Below are 15,593 nucleotides of genomic sequence, written 5' to 3' on the forward strand. Positions count from 1 at the left end.
AGATGAGCGCCGCAACCCCAGAGTCGTCTGCAACTGGGCTTAACTATCAGGGGTCCTTTAAAGGTAAAGGTAAAGGTACCCCTGCCCGTACGGGCCAGTCTTGCCAGACTCTGGGGTTGTGCGCCCATCTCACTTAAGAGGCCAGGGGCCAGCGCTGTCCGGAGACACTTCCGGGTCACGTGGCCAGCGTGACATCGCTGCTCTGGCGAGCCAGAGCCGCACACGGAAACGCCGTTTACCTTCCCGCTGGTAAGTGGTCCCTATTTATCTACTTGCACCCAGAGGTGCTTTCGAACTGCTAGGTTGGCAGGTGCTGGGAGCGAGCAGCGGGAGCGCACCCCGCCGCAGGGATTCGAACCGCCGACCTTTCGATCGGCAAGTCCTAGGCGCTGAGGCTTTAACCCACAGCGCCACCTGCGTCCCCCAGGGGTCCTTTACCTTTACCTTAATATGCAGAAATTGTTTGAGTGGAGCCAGTGTGGGGAATGAGTTGCTTCTCACTGATATCTAGTACAAGACAGGAATGTGGGGGGCAGGGGAGTCTGTGTGGATAAGCTGGCCACAGAGATTTTTTTAAAAAAATCCCACTGCTACTCCAGATGCAGGCTGCATTTAAAACATACGAATCTCCCCACCGCCACTACCAATTAATCTTGTAGCTTTTAAAAAGTTGCTCAGAATTGTAGCTTTGTGAAAATAAGCTACACAAGATTCTCTGGGGTAAGCATTTTGCTTAAACATGCCAGATTCTTGCAATGCTTACAGCGTACTTGGAAGGTTTGTTCAGTTATTATGCCCAATATGGGAATGAGGAGGAGGGACTCAAATACAATTGTCTAGCTGAAGCACTACAGAGCCCCAGGCGACACTTGCAGACCCTTCCCATATGTTCAGCAATGTGTGTAATACGAAGGTACAGCCTGAGGTTTTGCCCCTCCCATCCCAACAGGGACACATTTGGAAGCAGATCCATGCGCTGCTGCCACCACTCCCAGCACCACCCACCTGCTCTGCCACTGCTGTTTGCCTTGCTGTGTCTGCTATTGGTAGAGCAGCGGTGCAAATTTCACGCAAGACCATGCTAATGTCAAGTTATCGCCCCAAATCGTGTGAGATATTGCACGCTCCACAAGATCTCATGCAACTTCAGTCAATATCTCAACCAAAATGAATGTGCTGTGGCCCCAAACCAGTGTTTTTTCACTGTTGGTATCAGGGCACCCACAGGGTTGCTGGAACATCAAGCCAGAGGCCTACCTAGTCCAGTTTCCTGTTCTCACAGTGGTCAACCAGATGTCCCAGTGGGGAACACTTGCAAGCAGGACCTGAGTGTAGCAGCACTATCCCCACATGCGAATCCCAGGAATTGGGCATTCAGAGACTGAAATATGCTCAGAGCCAAGAGTGGATTTCATGCTCTTTATTCAGCTCATGGTGGTGAGAAGGAATGGAAGTTCCCCCACAATATCTGCTTTATATACATTATTTACACAATGGGCTGCATGTGATTGGCTAATTCCAGGATTCTCCTGTAGGCCAATCGGGTTGTGGATTCACTTCCACCTGGAGCTGGATTGGGTGGCTCCTGCTGACCAATCATACTGCTGCATTGTTCTAGGACCAATCAGACTGCTGCATTCTGAATCCTATTGTTCTAGGACCAATCAGACTGCTGCAGTTTGGATCCTATTCAACTCAGTACATAATAGAGACCTACTGCCTCCAGTAATGAAGGGTAGAATGTAGCCATTGTGGCTGGTAGTGGAATATTTCATTTCTTTTCCTGCTTCTCCTTTTTTGGGGGTGTGGAGACTTTGTGTGGAAAGGGGGAAAGTGTTTTTTTAAATTAAAAAAATGAATCAAGTATGTGACATTTAAGTGGACCCAACCATATGCGTGGAAAGCAGATAATCCAGAGCAAAGTTTATAAACAGAGAAACAGAGTACCACATGGAAGGAAGTTAGAATCCGGTTCCCATAGCAACAAAGGCAGTTGCCAGGCTACCTGAGAAAGGTATAACTGGCAGCATCCTTGCTCCCATTGTGCAAGTGGTCCCCCTCATGGCCCAGTTCGGCCCATGGATTCTGCTGTTGTTATTAAGTCTCTCCTTCAGTCTTGGCAGTGAAAGCGGCAACCTGCCCAAGGTGAGTTTGGACAGCATCAATATTTTTTTGTTAAACATAGGAAGTGTTCTGCTGCATCACTCCAATGACCCATCTAGTCCAGCAGTCTGTTAACATAATGGCCAACCAGATGCCTTTGGGAATCCCACTAGCTTATAGAATATGATTACTTCACTGAAGTTATGCAAATGTTAAATATCACAATGGTTTGTTGATGCCTCTTCTTTTTAGATCAGGGATGGAGAAGCCCAGAGGCCTCTCTAACTGGCCCTGAGGACTCTCCCTGAGCCACATCCCTTACCAACCCCTGTTTCACACCCTCCTGTATCATTTGAGTAAATTGAACATCTGTGTGTTTGCCCTGAAGGTCCAACCCTGAGCGCACCAGGACCATTCTTAAATGTTTCTGCTTCTACTTCTGGATGTCCATTCGCTCTCACTTGGGCACTATCTGATTTTAAACTCTTCATTCTTCTTTTGAAATAGGGATGGGTGATTCATTCTCCATGTCAGTTTAGCCAGAAAGCAAACAACTTCTCTCAGGAGAGGGGGAATTGGAGTGGCTCATTTTCTAAACAAATGCAGGGGGTTTATGAAATCAGTGTGGGACAGTATTAGTAAGATATAAATGTAGGAAGATGGATGGATGGTCTTGTGATGCAACAGGTCAAGGGGACAGAATGTTCATTGTTAGAAAGCTCTACCCCACTATCTGATCATTCTGGTGCCTTTGGAAGTACGGTACTTTTTCCCTTTAAGCTGCCCCTTGGCACCCTCCCTGGCCACCTTTTCTACACATGAGAAGATGTCTGCTTCTCCGATAAGCCAGCCAATTCTGTTCCTCACAACGGATGCAATCTTAGAATGAGCAGATAGGGACTGAAAGAGTGACTGTCACTCAATGAATCTTAGCTGGTTTATTTATCGGTTGTATTCAACTAAGTCCTGCTCAGACTGAATAAAATTATTCACCCTAAGCTATTCATGCCTATTACCTTTAATGGTCTACTCCGAGAAGGAGCATCATTGAACACCCATTCATTCATTCATTCATTCATTCACAAAGCCAGCTTGCAGTCACGTAACACAGACTTCATTTGCAACAACAGCAATCACGAAACAAACATTTCATAACAGCAGTCTAACTGTGATTAGAAAAGCTAAACAACAGGAGTTAAGAATAAAACCTAGCACCGCACTTGAACTGAAAAAAACTAAATACAGTAATTAACACTGAAACAAGAAGAAATGTAGACCAGTTTTTTAAAAAAACTATTTAAAAATTTTTATTAATGAAAACTTATTTTATTACTTGTTATTTTATTATTACATCTATATTCCACCTTTTCTGCAACACACTTGGTTACACACTTCTCCCCTTCTGCCTTATATCCTCAGAACAACCCTGTGAGGTAGGACAGACTGGGAGAGAATGGCTGCCCCAAGGTCACCCAGTGAGTTTTGTAGCTGAGTGGGGATCTGAACCCCAGTCTCCCTAGTCCTAGTCCAGCACTCTAACCACCACACTGGCTCTCTTATTAATCCGTTTTAACCAATTACATCTGCATTCATTTGCATATGAATCAAGACAAGACTGTTAAGAAATAATGATACGTTCTGTGTTTTTAGACAGTGCATGTATGTCACAGCAGATGCCTGTAGAGAGGGAAGAGTGGTAATCTCTTCTGTTCCATCTGCAGTTTTCAGAAACACTTGTGTTAAAAACAATTAACATTAGCAAACAAAGGATTGCTTCCAATGTTAGTCACATTTGGAATTAAATTAATAGACATTAATAGACAATAGACCTGCCCACTTCAATTGGCCTCCTCTGAGTATAACTTAGTTCAGGGGTAGGGAACCTTTTATTGGACAGGGGAGAATAATAGAATCATAGAATGGTAGAGTTGCAAGGGATCCTGAGGGTGATCCAGTCCAACCCCTTGCAATGCAGGAATCTCAACACATGGGGGCCCATCCAATTTGAAACCATACAGGACCCTGCTTAGCTGGGTCAACTGTGGGAGGTGGACAGGGGCAACTCACTTGTACATCTTCTGACATCATGATGACATCAGGTGGCTATTGGGTGGGCAGTCCCACCCATCTGTGAAAGGTGACCCATGGAAAGTTATCAGCTTTGGTGGTGCATTGCTTGCTAATGCACAGAGACATCAGTCCTGCTCTCTGCTTTGCCAGTGCATTTCCTGCATGGGACCCACTGATGGAGCTGCACCAAGCAGGATTGAACCCTGCCCCGCCCTGCCTATCAGCCAATGTCATCCAGTAATGTTGTCTGATTGACCAATGACAAGTGAGCCTCCTGCCCTAGAGGAGTCCCGACCACCACCATCACTGACTCAGCTTAAACAAAAAAAAAATTCCTTCCAGTAGCACCTTAAAGACCAACTAAGTCAGTTCTTGGTATGAGTTTTCGTGTGCATGCACACTTCTTCAGATTTCTTCATGATTTCTTCTGACTATGGCAGACCAACACGGCTACCTATCTGTAACTGACTCAGCTTAGTACAACCCAAAAGCAACATGTTGCCTGCTGAATTGGAGACGCCCTTTGAGTTGATTACAAAGGCTTTTAATTAATTAAGTTCCATTTATTAAACATTTTGGACCGGATAAGAAGTCAATCGCCCTTTCTGTCTACCCACTGAGTTTGATTGGGTCATGGGCACAGTTCTGAGACCAAAAAGCCAGACCAGTTTTTTCCCATGCTCTCGCCCCCCATTTATGCATTTTTCACCTGTAGTCCCCTTGGAATATCCTGGGGGCCCCTAGGGGGCCATGTGGTCCCCGGCTAGGCCACACACTTATTGCAGGACAGCACAACCAGTTTGCTGAATGGTTTCAGGAGGGTTGTGGGAACCTATTTTCTCTTTCTTACTCCAGGCCCTCTACATAGCAAGGAGACATTCAACCAAACATGCAGAGGAAAGCTCCCACAGAACTACACAGCCAATCAGAGCACATGATACCTCACTAGAGATCATGCTACAAGTCCTGGCTGCTAAGCCATTCCTCCACCACCACTCCTTATGTAGTTTACAGAGAACAGAATTAATACCCTAAATTACAACCTAAACGATCCCTGCCGTTGCATTTCCAACAATAGAGAGGCTGTGAGACCACTCATTCATTCCCTGAGCCTGAGGTTCCCCATTCCTTTGTTAGAAAGCATACTTTTGCCAGAACCTCCTCTTGCCCTATTGTGCTCAGGTGCTCATTTCATTCTAACTCCCCTCCCTGCTGTGCACATAATCACTCCCATCTTTGCAAACAGGTCACTGGGTACCCAAATGTACGGAGGAAGTCAAACGAAAGTTGCCCAGAAGGCAAAAAGCAAGCCCACCACCGTGGAACCCAGCTCAGCACAGATCATTAAGCAGCCACGGAAGAAGAAGAAGTGCATTCGGAGGCGGCAAGTAAAATCCTGCGGCTCCCAACGGCAAAGGACCAAGCGCACCAGCAAGCTCAAAGTGCAAGGCAGAAGCTGCTCAGCCCTTAGGTAAAGGGCCACCTATTGTTGGCTTCTCCCCATCTACAACTCTTCAGAAGTGGCACCTAATACCTGCACCGCATCTGTAAGAACTCAATTGTATCGTGTGGCAGCACCAACCCTTTGGAACTCCCTGCCTATTGATACCAGGCAGGCACCTTTGCTGTATTCTTTTTGGAGCCTGCTGAAGACATTCTTATTTAGACAAGCCTACCCAGATGTTTTAGGGATGTGGGTGTTGCTAGGACTTGCCGATCAGAAGGTTGGTTGTTCGAATCCCCGCGACGGGGTGAGTTCCCGTTCCTCAGTCCCTGCTCCTGCCAACCTAGCAGTTTGAAAGCACGTCAACGTGCAAGTAGATAAATAGGTACTGCTCCAGCAGGAAGGTAAACGACTTTTATCTTCTGCTCCGGCAGGAAGGCATCCACCCTTCCATAATCTCAAAGTGTACCATTATCTGGGGTTTTGGCGCTCATCTCACTTTACTGGCTGAGGGAGCCAGCGTTTGTCCGCAGACAGCTTCCGGGTCATGTAGCCAGCATGACTAAGCTGCTTCTGGCAAACCAGAGCAGCGCATGGAAATGCCGTTTACCTTCCCACCAGAGTGGTACCTATTTATCTACTTGCACTTGACGTGCTTTTGAACTGCTAGGTTGGCAGGAGCAGGGACCAAACAACAGGAGCTCACCAAATCACAGGGATTTGAACAGCCAACCTTCTGATTGGCAAGCCCTAGGCTCTGTGGTTTAGACCACAGCACCACCCACGTGCACTAATAGTGCATTAGTGGTGGGTTTATACTGGACCATCCACATGTCATTCCACTGTATTAGCTGTTCCAGGATGCTTCTTCAGTGTTACTGCATTATTGTTGCTTATAAGCACAATAAAAACTGAGCAAAGTAAATAAAATAAAACGAACCAGAGCATTTGCGGTATGGAAACAAATGCAATAATTTCAGCAGGAAGTTAAAGGACATGCACCGGTTGGAAACAAAGCAGCATGTCTGTCCTGGAACATTTGCAGCTACAAACAGTATTGAGAGCGGCATCATGAGTGCATGGTAAAAAGAGTGCCTGTTGTAATGCCAGGTGAAATATACTCAGAGTCGCAAAGTGATTTCATGCTCTTTATTCAGCTCATAGTGGTGAGGAGGAATGAATGGAAGTCCCCTCAAAGTATCTGCTTTATATACGTTATTTACACAATGGGCTGCACATGATTGGCTAATTCTGGAATTCTACTGTAAGCCAATCAGGTTGTGGATTCCTTCTATCTGGAGCATGATTGGGTGGTTCCTGCCAACCAATCATACTGCTGCATTGTTCTAAGACCAATCAGACTGCTGCATTCTGAATCCTATTGTTCTAGGACCAATCCGACTGCTGCCTTTTGGATCCTATTGTTCTAGGACCAATCAGACTGCTGCAGTTTGGATCCTATTCAATTCAGTACATAACACCAGGAGTAGAGATGAGTCCTAGCAGATGTTTATATGCTTTTTGTCTCTTTTGTCTTGTACAGGCTGCCACTCCAAAGCCAAGAGAGGTGTTGCTGTTTCAAGGGGGCCATAGTCAACTTCACTCCAGAACCCAAAGTTGAAATCCTTCCATTCAAGGTATCCAAACTATATGAATTACAATTGCAGTTTCGACCCCAGAATGTCCCCTATTTTCCCCTGCCAGTGCTGCCAGCACCACAGCCCAGGGAGGAGAATGAGCCAGCGCTTGTCCCTAGCTGTGGCAGCGAGGGAGAATCCTGTGGCCTCTCTGTGGCCTTTCTACGGTTGTGCTTGCCAACTTCCTCCCTTGGGCAGCTTGTAGCAGCTCCTGGGGGGTGAGCAAGGAGGAGGAGAGGCTGCCGCTGCTGAGGCCCAGCCCCATGTGACAAGCTGGCTCTGAGGGGCAGGCAGAGGGCAGCGCTGCCCTGGGCAGGTAGAAAGGGGGAGCGCAGCAGAGGGCAAGGAGCATTTTTCTTCAACCATCTGGAGGTGGTTGGAGGATGGATGGCAGCCAAGAGATTGAGGTTGAATCCTGACAAGACAGAAGTACTGTTTCTGGGAGACAGTGGGTGGGCAGGTGTGGAGGACTCCCTGAATGGGGTAACTGTGCCCCTGAAAGACCAGGTGCGCAGCCTGGGAGTCATTTTGGATTCACAACTGTCCATGGAGGCACAGGTCAATTCTGTGTCCAGGGCAGCTGTTTATCAGCTCCATCTGGTACACAGGCTGAGACCCTACTTGCCCACAGACTGTCTCACCAGAGTGATGTATGCTCTAGTTATCTCCCGCTTGGACTACTGCAATGCACTCTATGTGGGGCTACCTTTGAAGGTGACCCAGAAACGACATCTAATCCAGAATGTGACAGCCAGACTGGTGACTGGGAGCGGCCACTGAGACCACATAACACCAGTCTTGAAAGACCTACATTGGCTCCCAGTATGTTTCCGATCACAATTCAAAGTGTTGGTGCTGACCTTTAAAGCCGTTAATGGCCTCGGTCCAGTATACCTGAAGGAACATCTCCACCTCCATTGTTCTGCCCGGACACTGAGGTCCAGTGCTGAGGGCCTTCTGGCGGTTCCCTTGCTGCGAGAAGCCACGTTACAGGGAACCAGGCAGAGGGCCTTCTCGGTAGTGGCACCTACCCTGTGGGATGCCCTCCCATCAGATTTCAAAGAGAAGAACAACTATGACTTTTAGAAGACATCTGAAGGCAGTCCTGCTTAGGGAAGCTTTTAATGTTTAACATACTACTGTATTTTAATACTTTGTTGGAAGCCGCCCAGAGTGGCTGGGGAAACCCAGCCAGATGGGCGGGGTATAAATAATAAATTATTTATTATTATTATTATTATTATTATTATTATTATTATTATTATTATTATTATTATTTAAAGCTTTGTGTGCCCACAAATAAAATCAGGATTAAGGGGGGGTTTTTTAGGATAGCGGAGGGTGTGTGCGCTGTGTCCCATTGGTGTAGTGGTGGTGGAAATGCTCTGCAGGTGTGGGGAACAAAAAATGGGGGGCAAAGAGGGTCAGTTGGGAGCAGTGAGAAATGTTCCTATCTTCATCTGATGAATGTTGCTGGGTATGATATTATTTTTTGGGGGGGTGTTGCTGCTGTTATTGATACTATTCTTTTATATCTTATCATATGTGGACATTGTTCCATTTGGTTGTGCACTTTTTGAAGTTGTTTTATTTATAGTTTATGACTTCTTTTTGTAATTAAGTTCCCCGCCGCCGCCCCCCCCCACACGTTGTAAGCTGCCTTGAGCATGGCTTTAACTATGGAAAGGCAGAAGGAAAATAAAAATACTGTATTTTCCCATGTATAAGACTATATCCCCGCCCCACATTTTTTTTAAAGTTTAAAATTGGGGGTCGTCTTATACATGGAATGTTGCAATTATTTATTTCTTAATTTTGGGCTCCAAAAATAGGGGCTGTCTTATATATGGGGGCGTTTTATACACGGAAAAATACGGTATGTATGATTTATGTATGTATGCATGTACTTTCCCTTTGGAGGGCTTTAAAAGAGGATCTGACAAATTCACAGAGGAGAAGGCTATCAGTGGGTGATGGTTATGTTCCTGTCAGAGGCAGTATTGCTTCTCAATACCTATTGCTGGGAATTGCAGGTGGGTGGGGGGTTGCTGTTGCATTCAGGTTTTGTTTGTGGGCTCCCCAGATGCATCTGGTTGGCCACTGTGAGAACAATAAGACCAGCCCAAGACATTTTGGCCCTTTAGGTGAGCCGCAAAATGGTGTCTCCCTCTCCGCAAGGGAAGAAGGGGTGAGTGAAGATACTGTACTGGGAACAAGTGGAGAACAACCATCTGCATCAGGATCTGCTGCCCCTGTGGATCCTGCTGCCTGAGGCAGTCATCTCACCTTGCCTCATAGGTGGGCTGGCCTTGACGATGCTGGAGTAGATCCAGCAAGGCTCTTCTTAAAGATTTCACCGTTAAACCATTGCTTTGTTTCGTACACAATCCATTCTATTCCAGATTAGTGACTATAATGGGCGTTGTTTCATTCTGCTTGTATGGTATAATGCATTTATATTTATGTTTTAAATCTAAGTCAGTTGGCAACCTTTGAGTAACAAGCAATTAACAAGTCTAAGTCGCAGGGATAACAATTTAATACTAAGTGTGGCAACACCAGTGCTCTGGAACTCCTGCCTATTGATGCCAGGCAGGTGCCTTGACTACATTGTTTTAGATGCCTGCTGAAAACCTTCAGCATGCCTATCCAGGCGCACAGAGCCATAGCAGCCAATCAGGCTTGAAGCTGGTTTAGATTTGTGATGCAGATGTGCTGTCCTGCTCCTCCTCATGTCTTCCTTTCCTTTGCAAATACAGGGACATTTAAACATTCCTGGGGTGAACGCTAAGGAGACACATGTGCCCAGCAAAAGAGTGGAGAGTTCTGAAAAACGAAAAAATGTTATCAGCATAAGAGAAAACCCAAGGTAATGCAACCACAATACTCTGTTTTGAATAAACGTGTGGTGCCCTCTGGAAACTATTACCCCTATCGTCCTTAGCACAGGTGCATAAGAAGCTGCCTTGTACTGAATATGACCATTGGTCCATCCAGTTCAATACTGACCACACTGCCTGGCAGCAGCTCTCTGGGGTTTCAAATGGAGGTCTTTCCCAGCACTAATTAGTGCCTGAACATGGGACTTTCTGTTTGCAATGTGAGTGTTTTACCACTGAGCTATAGCCCTTGGATAGAAGTTACCCAACAACATCTCCCTATTCTCAATGCTATTCTGAGATTTTATGATCCAAAAATCAATTTTAATATTAATTTAAAATTGCAATCCTGCATACCCAGGATGGGAATGGTGTCCCCTTTCAGAGCCCGGAATTGTGAGAGAGGTGCCTGTACTCTTGTCGCAGCAGCAAACTAAATTTCACAATGTCCAATAAAACTTTTAAAAGTCATCCTTAAAAGCTTTAAGGACATTCCAAACTTCAATTAGCTGCTGTTGTGCAAAATGTGTGTCTGTTTCTAGGTGGCTTTGCCCACAGTGTGTTGCTGTGAGGAAGGACTCTGTAGGTTAAATATTGTACCTGTCTCCTTCTGCTCCACACCCCAGGGCTAACAGCAACTTTGGGGGTGGGTATTCTGAGAAAGAAAACACCAAGGTTACGCACCACCCTCCTCTTGTGCTACAGTTTTCATCAACATCAGAGGCATCCACTGGTGCTTTTAAGATTCTAAAAGCACACTGGGATATCTGATTACAGATCACATTTAACTCACTTCTAAAACCACACATTGTCTGTTGAACCATGATTGACAGATTAACACTCCATGAAGCTGCTGATAACATAGGGAGCTTATTGAGGGTGTTATATGCAGCTCCCTGGCAGGGCTCTTAACACAAGCCTGCAGCAAGACGGTCTCCTGGAGCCTGTACTTAAGGACTCCATGAGCATCTAACTCACTGTCCCTGTGCACAACAGGATTTGCTTTACAGAAGTACTTTTGACATCACCAGCCAGAAATAGCTCTCTGGCACATTTAACACATAGTACGATTGCAAGGGTTCATTCACCTTTCACCTAGTCCTGTGCCTAGAAAGCACAGGGCTGAGTGGTTTTCCGCTTGCCGCATGCTTTTAGACACAGGTCCAAGCAGTTTTGCATTTGCCCCACAGCTTTGCCCTGGAAAACCCACTCTTTACTGCTGAATTGGAATAAGCAGCAAACCATGGGAAACCCAATTGCCATTTGGTCCACTTCAGAAGTAAACCACAGGTTTTCCTGGAGGAAAGCAGTGGCACAAGCTGAGTTGTGGATGAGCCCATACAGTCAACATCAAGAATGAATAGGTGGGCTCAACTTGAATGACAAGTCTTTCAATGTAATTTAATGCTTCCCTTCCTACATTCAATTCAATCCCTTTGTCTCCCATGCTGTCTGGACAAAAAGGTTGAAACAACCCAGCGCTGTGGAGAAGAGGCAATATCAGGCAGTCTCCGAATACCAGTTTATATATCCAGGTAAAACAAAACAAAAAGTAAACCCATTGGCTATCTATAGCTGAAACTGGAATGCTTTACAAAGACTGTCCCTGGACTTAGTATATTAAAAATGGTGATTGGCTGTTGCTGAGAAAACAACTCACAACTTAGAAATGATAAACAGAACAGGGGGGAAATGGACAAATGATACACAATATGATGGCCATTTATTCACTATGCAAATGAAACTGGTCTTTAAGATACTCTCCAAAGTATCTTTGCAGATATGGCTATACTGAGTAGTATGGCTTGAACTGTATTTCCCCCTGGGAAGAACAATTTGTAATGGATAAAACAACTTTCGTGCTGTTCTTAGGATTTTATATGCTGGATATTTGGATTATCTGTATGGATTAATAGGAATAATCTATGTTAATATGCGCCCGGATATTTGTAATGAGTGTGTATTATGTTATATATGTTACTGTATACAGTCATACCTCAGGTTGAAGACATTTCGAGTTGAGCGCGTTTGGGTTGCGCTCCTCGGCAACCCGGAAGTAGCGGAGCACGTTACTTCCGGGTTTCGCCGCTTGCGCATGCGCAGACGCTCAAAATGACGTCACGCGCATGCGCAGAAGCGGCAAAAGCAATGCGTGTGTGTGCAGACGTGCCGTCGCTAGTTACATTTACTTCTAGATACGAACAGGGCTCTGGAACTGATCCTGTTCGTATCTAGAGGTACCACTGTATGTAAAAACCAATAAAGATTGTTATATATTTTTAAAAAACCACCACCCTGTGCAGATCCTTGGATCAACAGGACATTCACATCTACCTCTCTGCTCTGTAAGACTACTAAGTCCAGAGAGTCTCAAAGTCTGCCTTGGTGTCTGACTGTTACCCTTTGAGTATGGCACCCATTATGTTTTATAAATCTGTCTTTCCTCTGCAGGAAAGTCTGTTTACTACTGCACTGGCAAAAATGAAAACCAGCAGCCTGGTAGCCCCTCTACAACAAATGCAAGACATAAGCCCTTGATCCAGAACCCTCAGTGCCAACAGGAGACAAAGAAAGCTCGAAGGTACAGTTAGGATTAGTTTCCATAACCTGAAACCCTGGGGAGCTTCTGCTTGTCAGTGTAGGCAGTTCTGAACTAAATGGACCAAAGGTCTGGCTCAGTATAAGACAGCTTCCTATGTACATATGGCTAAGTAAGGGCTTCAGCTTGGTGGTAGAACATCTGCCTTGCATGCAGAAGGTCCCAGGTTTGTTCAATCCCCAGCATCTCCAGGGAGGACTGGGAATGGCTCTGGTCTGAAACCCTGGAGAACTGCTACCAGCCAGTGTAGACAGTGAGCTAGATTTCTGATGCATTTAAAGGCAGCTTCCTATGTCCCGAAGCCTATGTAATGTTAGTACTGGAATAAAGGCATGTTCATTTCCTCAGCTGCCCCTGCTTCCATTTCCAGTACCCTTCCTCTGCTGAATTTTGGATTGTAAGTCGTTTGGAGCAGCAACTTAGAAAAGTGGCATGTGGGGGCATTGCTGCTTAGTGACAGCAATCCTTCTTCCTAAAAACAGAAGTTGGTTTGTACGGGAGGCAGTGGTGGCTGGTAGCTGTTGAAACTGGTAGGGTGGAAGATGGGGAGCCCAACAGTAGGTGGCGCCAGAGCCAATGATAGGCTGAGCTAACTAATTCTAGCTTTGCCCCATCCTCCTCCCTGCTGAATTTTACAAGAGCAACACTGACACAGAGGAGGAATCCGACACGCACCCTGGATTTGTAAGTATTTGGGCAAGTTGGGGCTGGCTTGGCAGACTGAGCTTGCTGGGATCAGTGACCTATTTGCCCTAATGGACCAGTCCCCACTGATGGGAAGAAGGCATTCTGGCTACTTGTCCTGGGCCCAAATTCAGCGAGCAGTTCACGAAAGAGAATTAGTGCAACTGTCTCTCTGTGGTCCCCACACCCCCTTGCTTCTTCCTCTACACCTAGGGGGAAAGCAAGCACTGATGCCAAATGCCTGATTGGCGGTGAGTTTCTGAGAAGCATGCCCCTGAACACCCTACCGCACGGACTTGCCAGCCTGACGTACAAAATCAATAAACTGGTGCTTGTAAACAAAAAGGCAGAGGCGTCCCCTGAAGAAAACCCTGCAAGCCCAGCAGAGCAACAGCCAGCTCCTGAAAAAGCAGTGTCCCAAGCAGACGTCTTCCATGGGTACCCTGCAAGGAAAGGGGGCAAAGAAGGATGGAGTGGAGATATGGGGTATGACCCAGACTGGTTCATACAAGGAGGTGCTAGGAATGCGCCTACTGAGTCCCACGCGTGTCCAGGGAGCCCCCCGAAGCTGAGACCCGTGTCGGCCAAGGATTGCTATGAAGGCTTTTCTCTGACCCAGCTCTTCAGCAGCAGAGAGAAATGGAATGGTGAGACTTTTGGAGAAGTGGACACCACTGGAATCCAGCCGGGCCTTGGCGCGAGCAGGAGAGCCTCTATCACTCATGCCCGGAGTGCCATTGTCATCCCATATATCAGCCAGGACTCCTCCAGCGAAGGCAACTGACACCATGGGTGCCCAGGTCCCCCCCCCCCCACCCCTGGCATGTAACCATTTCCCAGCCTGCAGTGAGGGAGAATGTGGCTGGAATTCTTGCACCCCACACCCATGAGGGAAAGGGGCAGATAAATTCTTTTAAAGTCATGAGGAGCTGGAGGTGCAAGCCCCCAAGGACTGACACCTGGTGGACTTCAGATGCAGAAATCCCAATTTCACTGTCAGATCTAGCTGAACAAGGACAATGTTGGGGCAATTTTTAAAAATATATATTCTAGACACGTGAAAGCCTTGACAATAGCAGCAACAATAAAATTTTATTTCACAAAACTATTAAAAATATATATATATATATATATATTTGAGAATGAAAGCAAGGAGTCTAGCTCAGTGGTCTTCAACCTTGGATCACTGGATGTTCATGGACTACAACCCTAACCCTGGCTTTAGGGCTAAGCTGGCCAGAGATTATGGGAGTTGTAGCCCAGGAATACCTGCAGACCCAAGGGACCAGAATAGTGGTCCACCTAATAAGAAGGAAATGGGTAGAAATAGCAAGGCTGAACATCAGGAGGGACTTCCTAGTACCACAAGATGTTTGACAGTGGAGCTGCCTACCTTGGGAACTGGAGATACTTAAACTAAAGCTGGACAATCATCTGCCAAGGATGCTATGGCTGCATCCTATATTGGCTTGTACGACTAGGAGTTAATTCTTTGCAGCTTAGCTTAGAATACTTGGCAGAGGATCATCTGTCTATTCAAGGACCACGGGGAGAGAATTAAGAACTATGGTTCCAATTGAGAGGGGTACATGGAACACTGGCAGTGGTGTTGCTTTTTGTGTTTCCTTGCCAGTACCACAAACTCACCTAGGGCTACTTCAAAGCTTGTGGGTCATGACTTTGGCACTTGAAACTGCCTTCCTGCCCTGCATCCAGGAAGATGCTTACATGCACTTCTTACTAAAGATGCACTTCTTTGCCGTTGACTTTGATACCCAAGGTATTTTCAAGGTGACTGATTTAACAGTTCTAAAATACTGAATTTGAAATGGTTGTAACCTGGAGCTGCTGTTGAAGGGCAGGTAATAAACAACACCTTCAAATAAAGGGCTGTCACATGGATGATGGATCAAGCTTGCTTTCTGCTGCTTCAGAGGGCAGGACCTGAACCAACAGATTCAAATCACATGCATGGATTTTCTGACTTAGCTTTAGAAAGAACTTCCTGGGGATCAGAGCTATCTGACACGGGAACACAGACTCCCTTAGAAGGTGGTGGACTCTCCCCTCCATTGAGGGTTTTTAAACCAAGGTGGGTGGTCATGTGTCATGGATTCTTTAGCTGCAATTCCTACATTGTAGTGGGTTGGACTAGATGACCCCTGGGGTTCCCTTCC

At 46.2% G+C, this 15,593-nt stretch overlaps 1 protein-coding gene across 1 annotated transcript; it reads left to right on the forward strand.

Annotated features, from left to right (window-relative positions):
- Positions 1 to 1,988: 1,988 nt before the first annotated feature.
- On the forward strand, positions 1,989 to 15,318 carry LOC310836482 (uncharacterized protein). The gene is made up of 7 exons (XM_083721841.1): positions 1,989 to 2,145; positions 5,420 to 5,644; positions 7,161 to 7,254; positions 10,014 to 10,123; positions 11,598 to 11,668; positions 12,585 to 12,714; positions 13,630 to 15,318. The coding sequence occupies exons 2-7, from the start codon at positions 5,436 to 5,438 to the stop codon at positions 14,198 to 14,200; spliced, it is 1,185 nt and encodes a 394-aa protein (XP_083577967.1). The 5' UTR covers positions 1,989 to 2,145; positions 5,420 to 5,435; the 3' UTR covers positions 14,201 to 15,318.
- Positions 15,319 to 15,593: the final 275 nt, after the last annotated feature.

Source organism: Podarcis gaigeae, assembly GCF_964106915.1.
Source record: "Podarcis gaigeae genome assembly, chromosome: Z".
Lineage (NCBI taxonomy): Eukaryota > Metazoa > Chordata > Lepidosauria > Squamata > Lacertidae > Podarcis > Podarcis gaigeae.

Bases quoted from the DNA above. Each gene is read 5' to 3' on its own strand.
- LOC310836482 (XM_083721841.1), top strand. From the start codon at position 5,436: ATGTACGGAGGAAGTCAAACGAAAGTTGCCCAGAAGGCAAAAAGCAAG. The intron at 5,645-7,160 runs GTAAAGGGCCAC...TGTCTTGTACAG, and splicing joins AGAAGCTGCTCAGCCCTTAG to GCTGCCACTCCAAAGCCAAG. The intron at 7,255-10,013 runs GTATCCAAACTA...TTGCAAATACAG, and splicing joins TTGAAATCCTTCCATTCAAG to GGACATTTAAACATTCCTGG.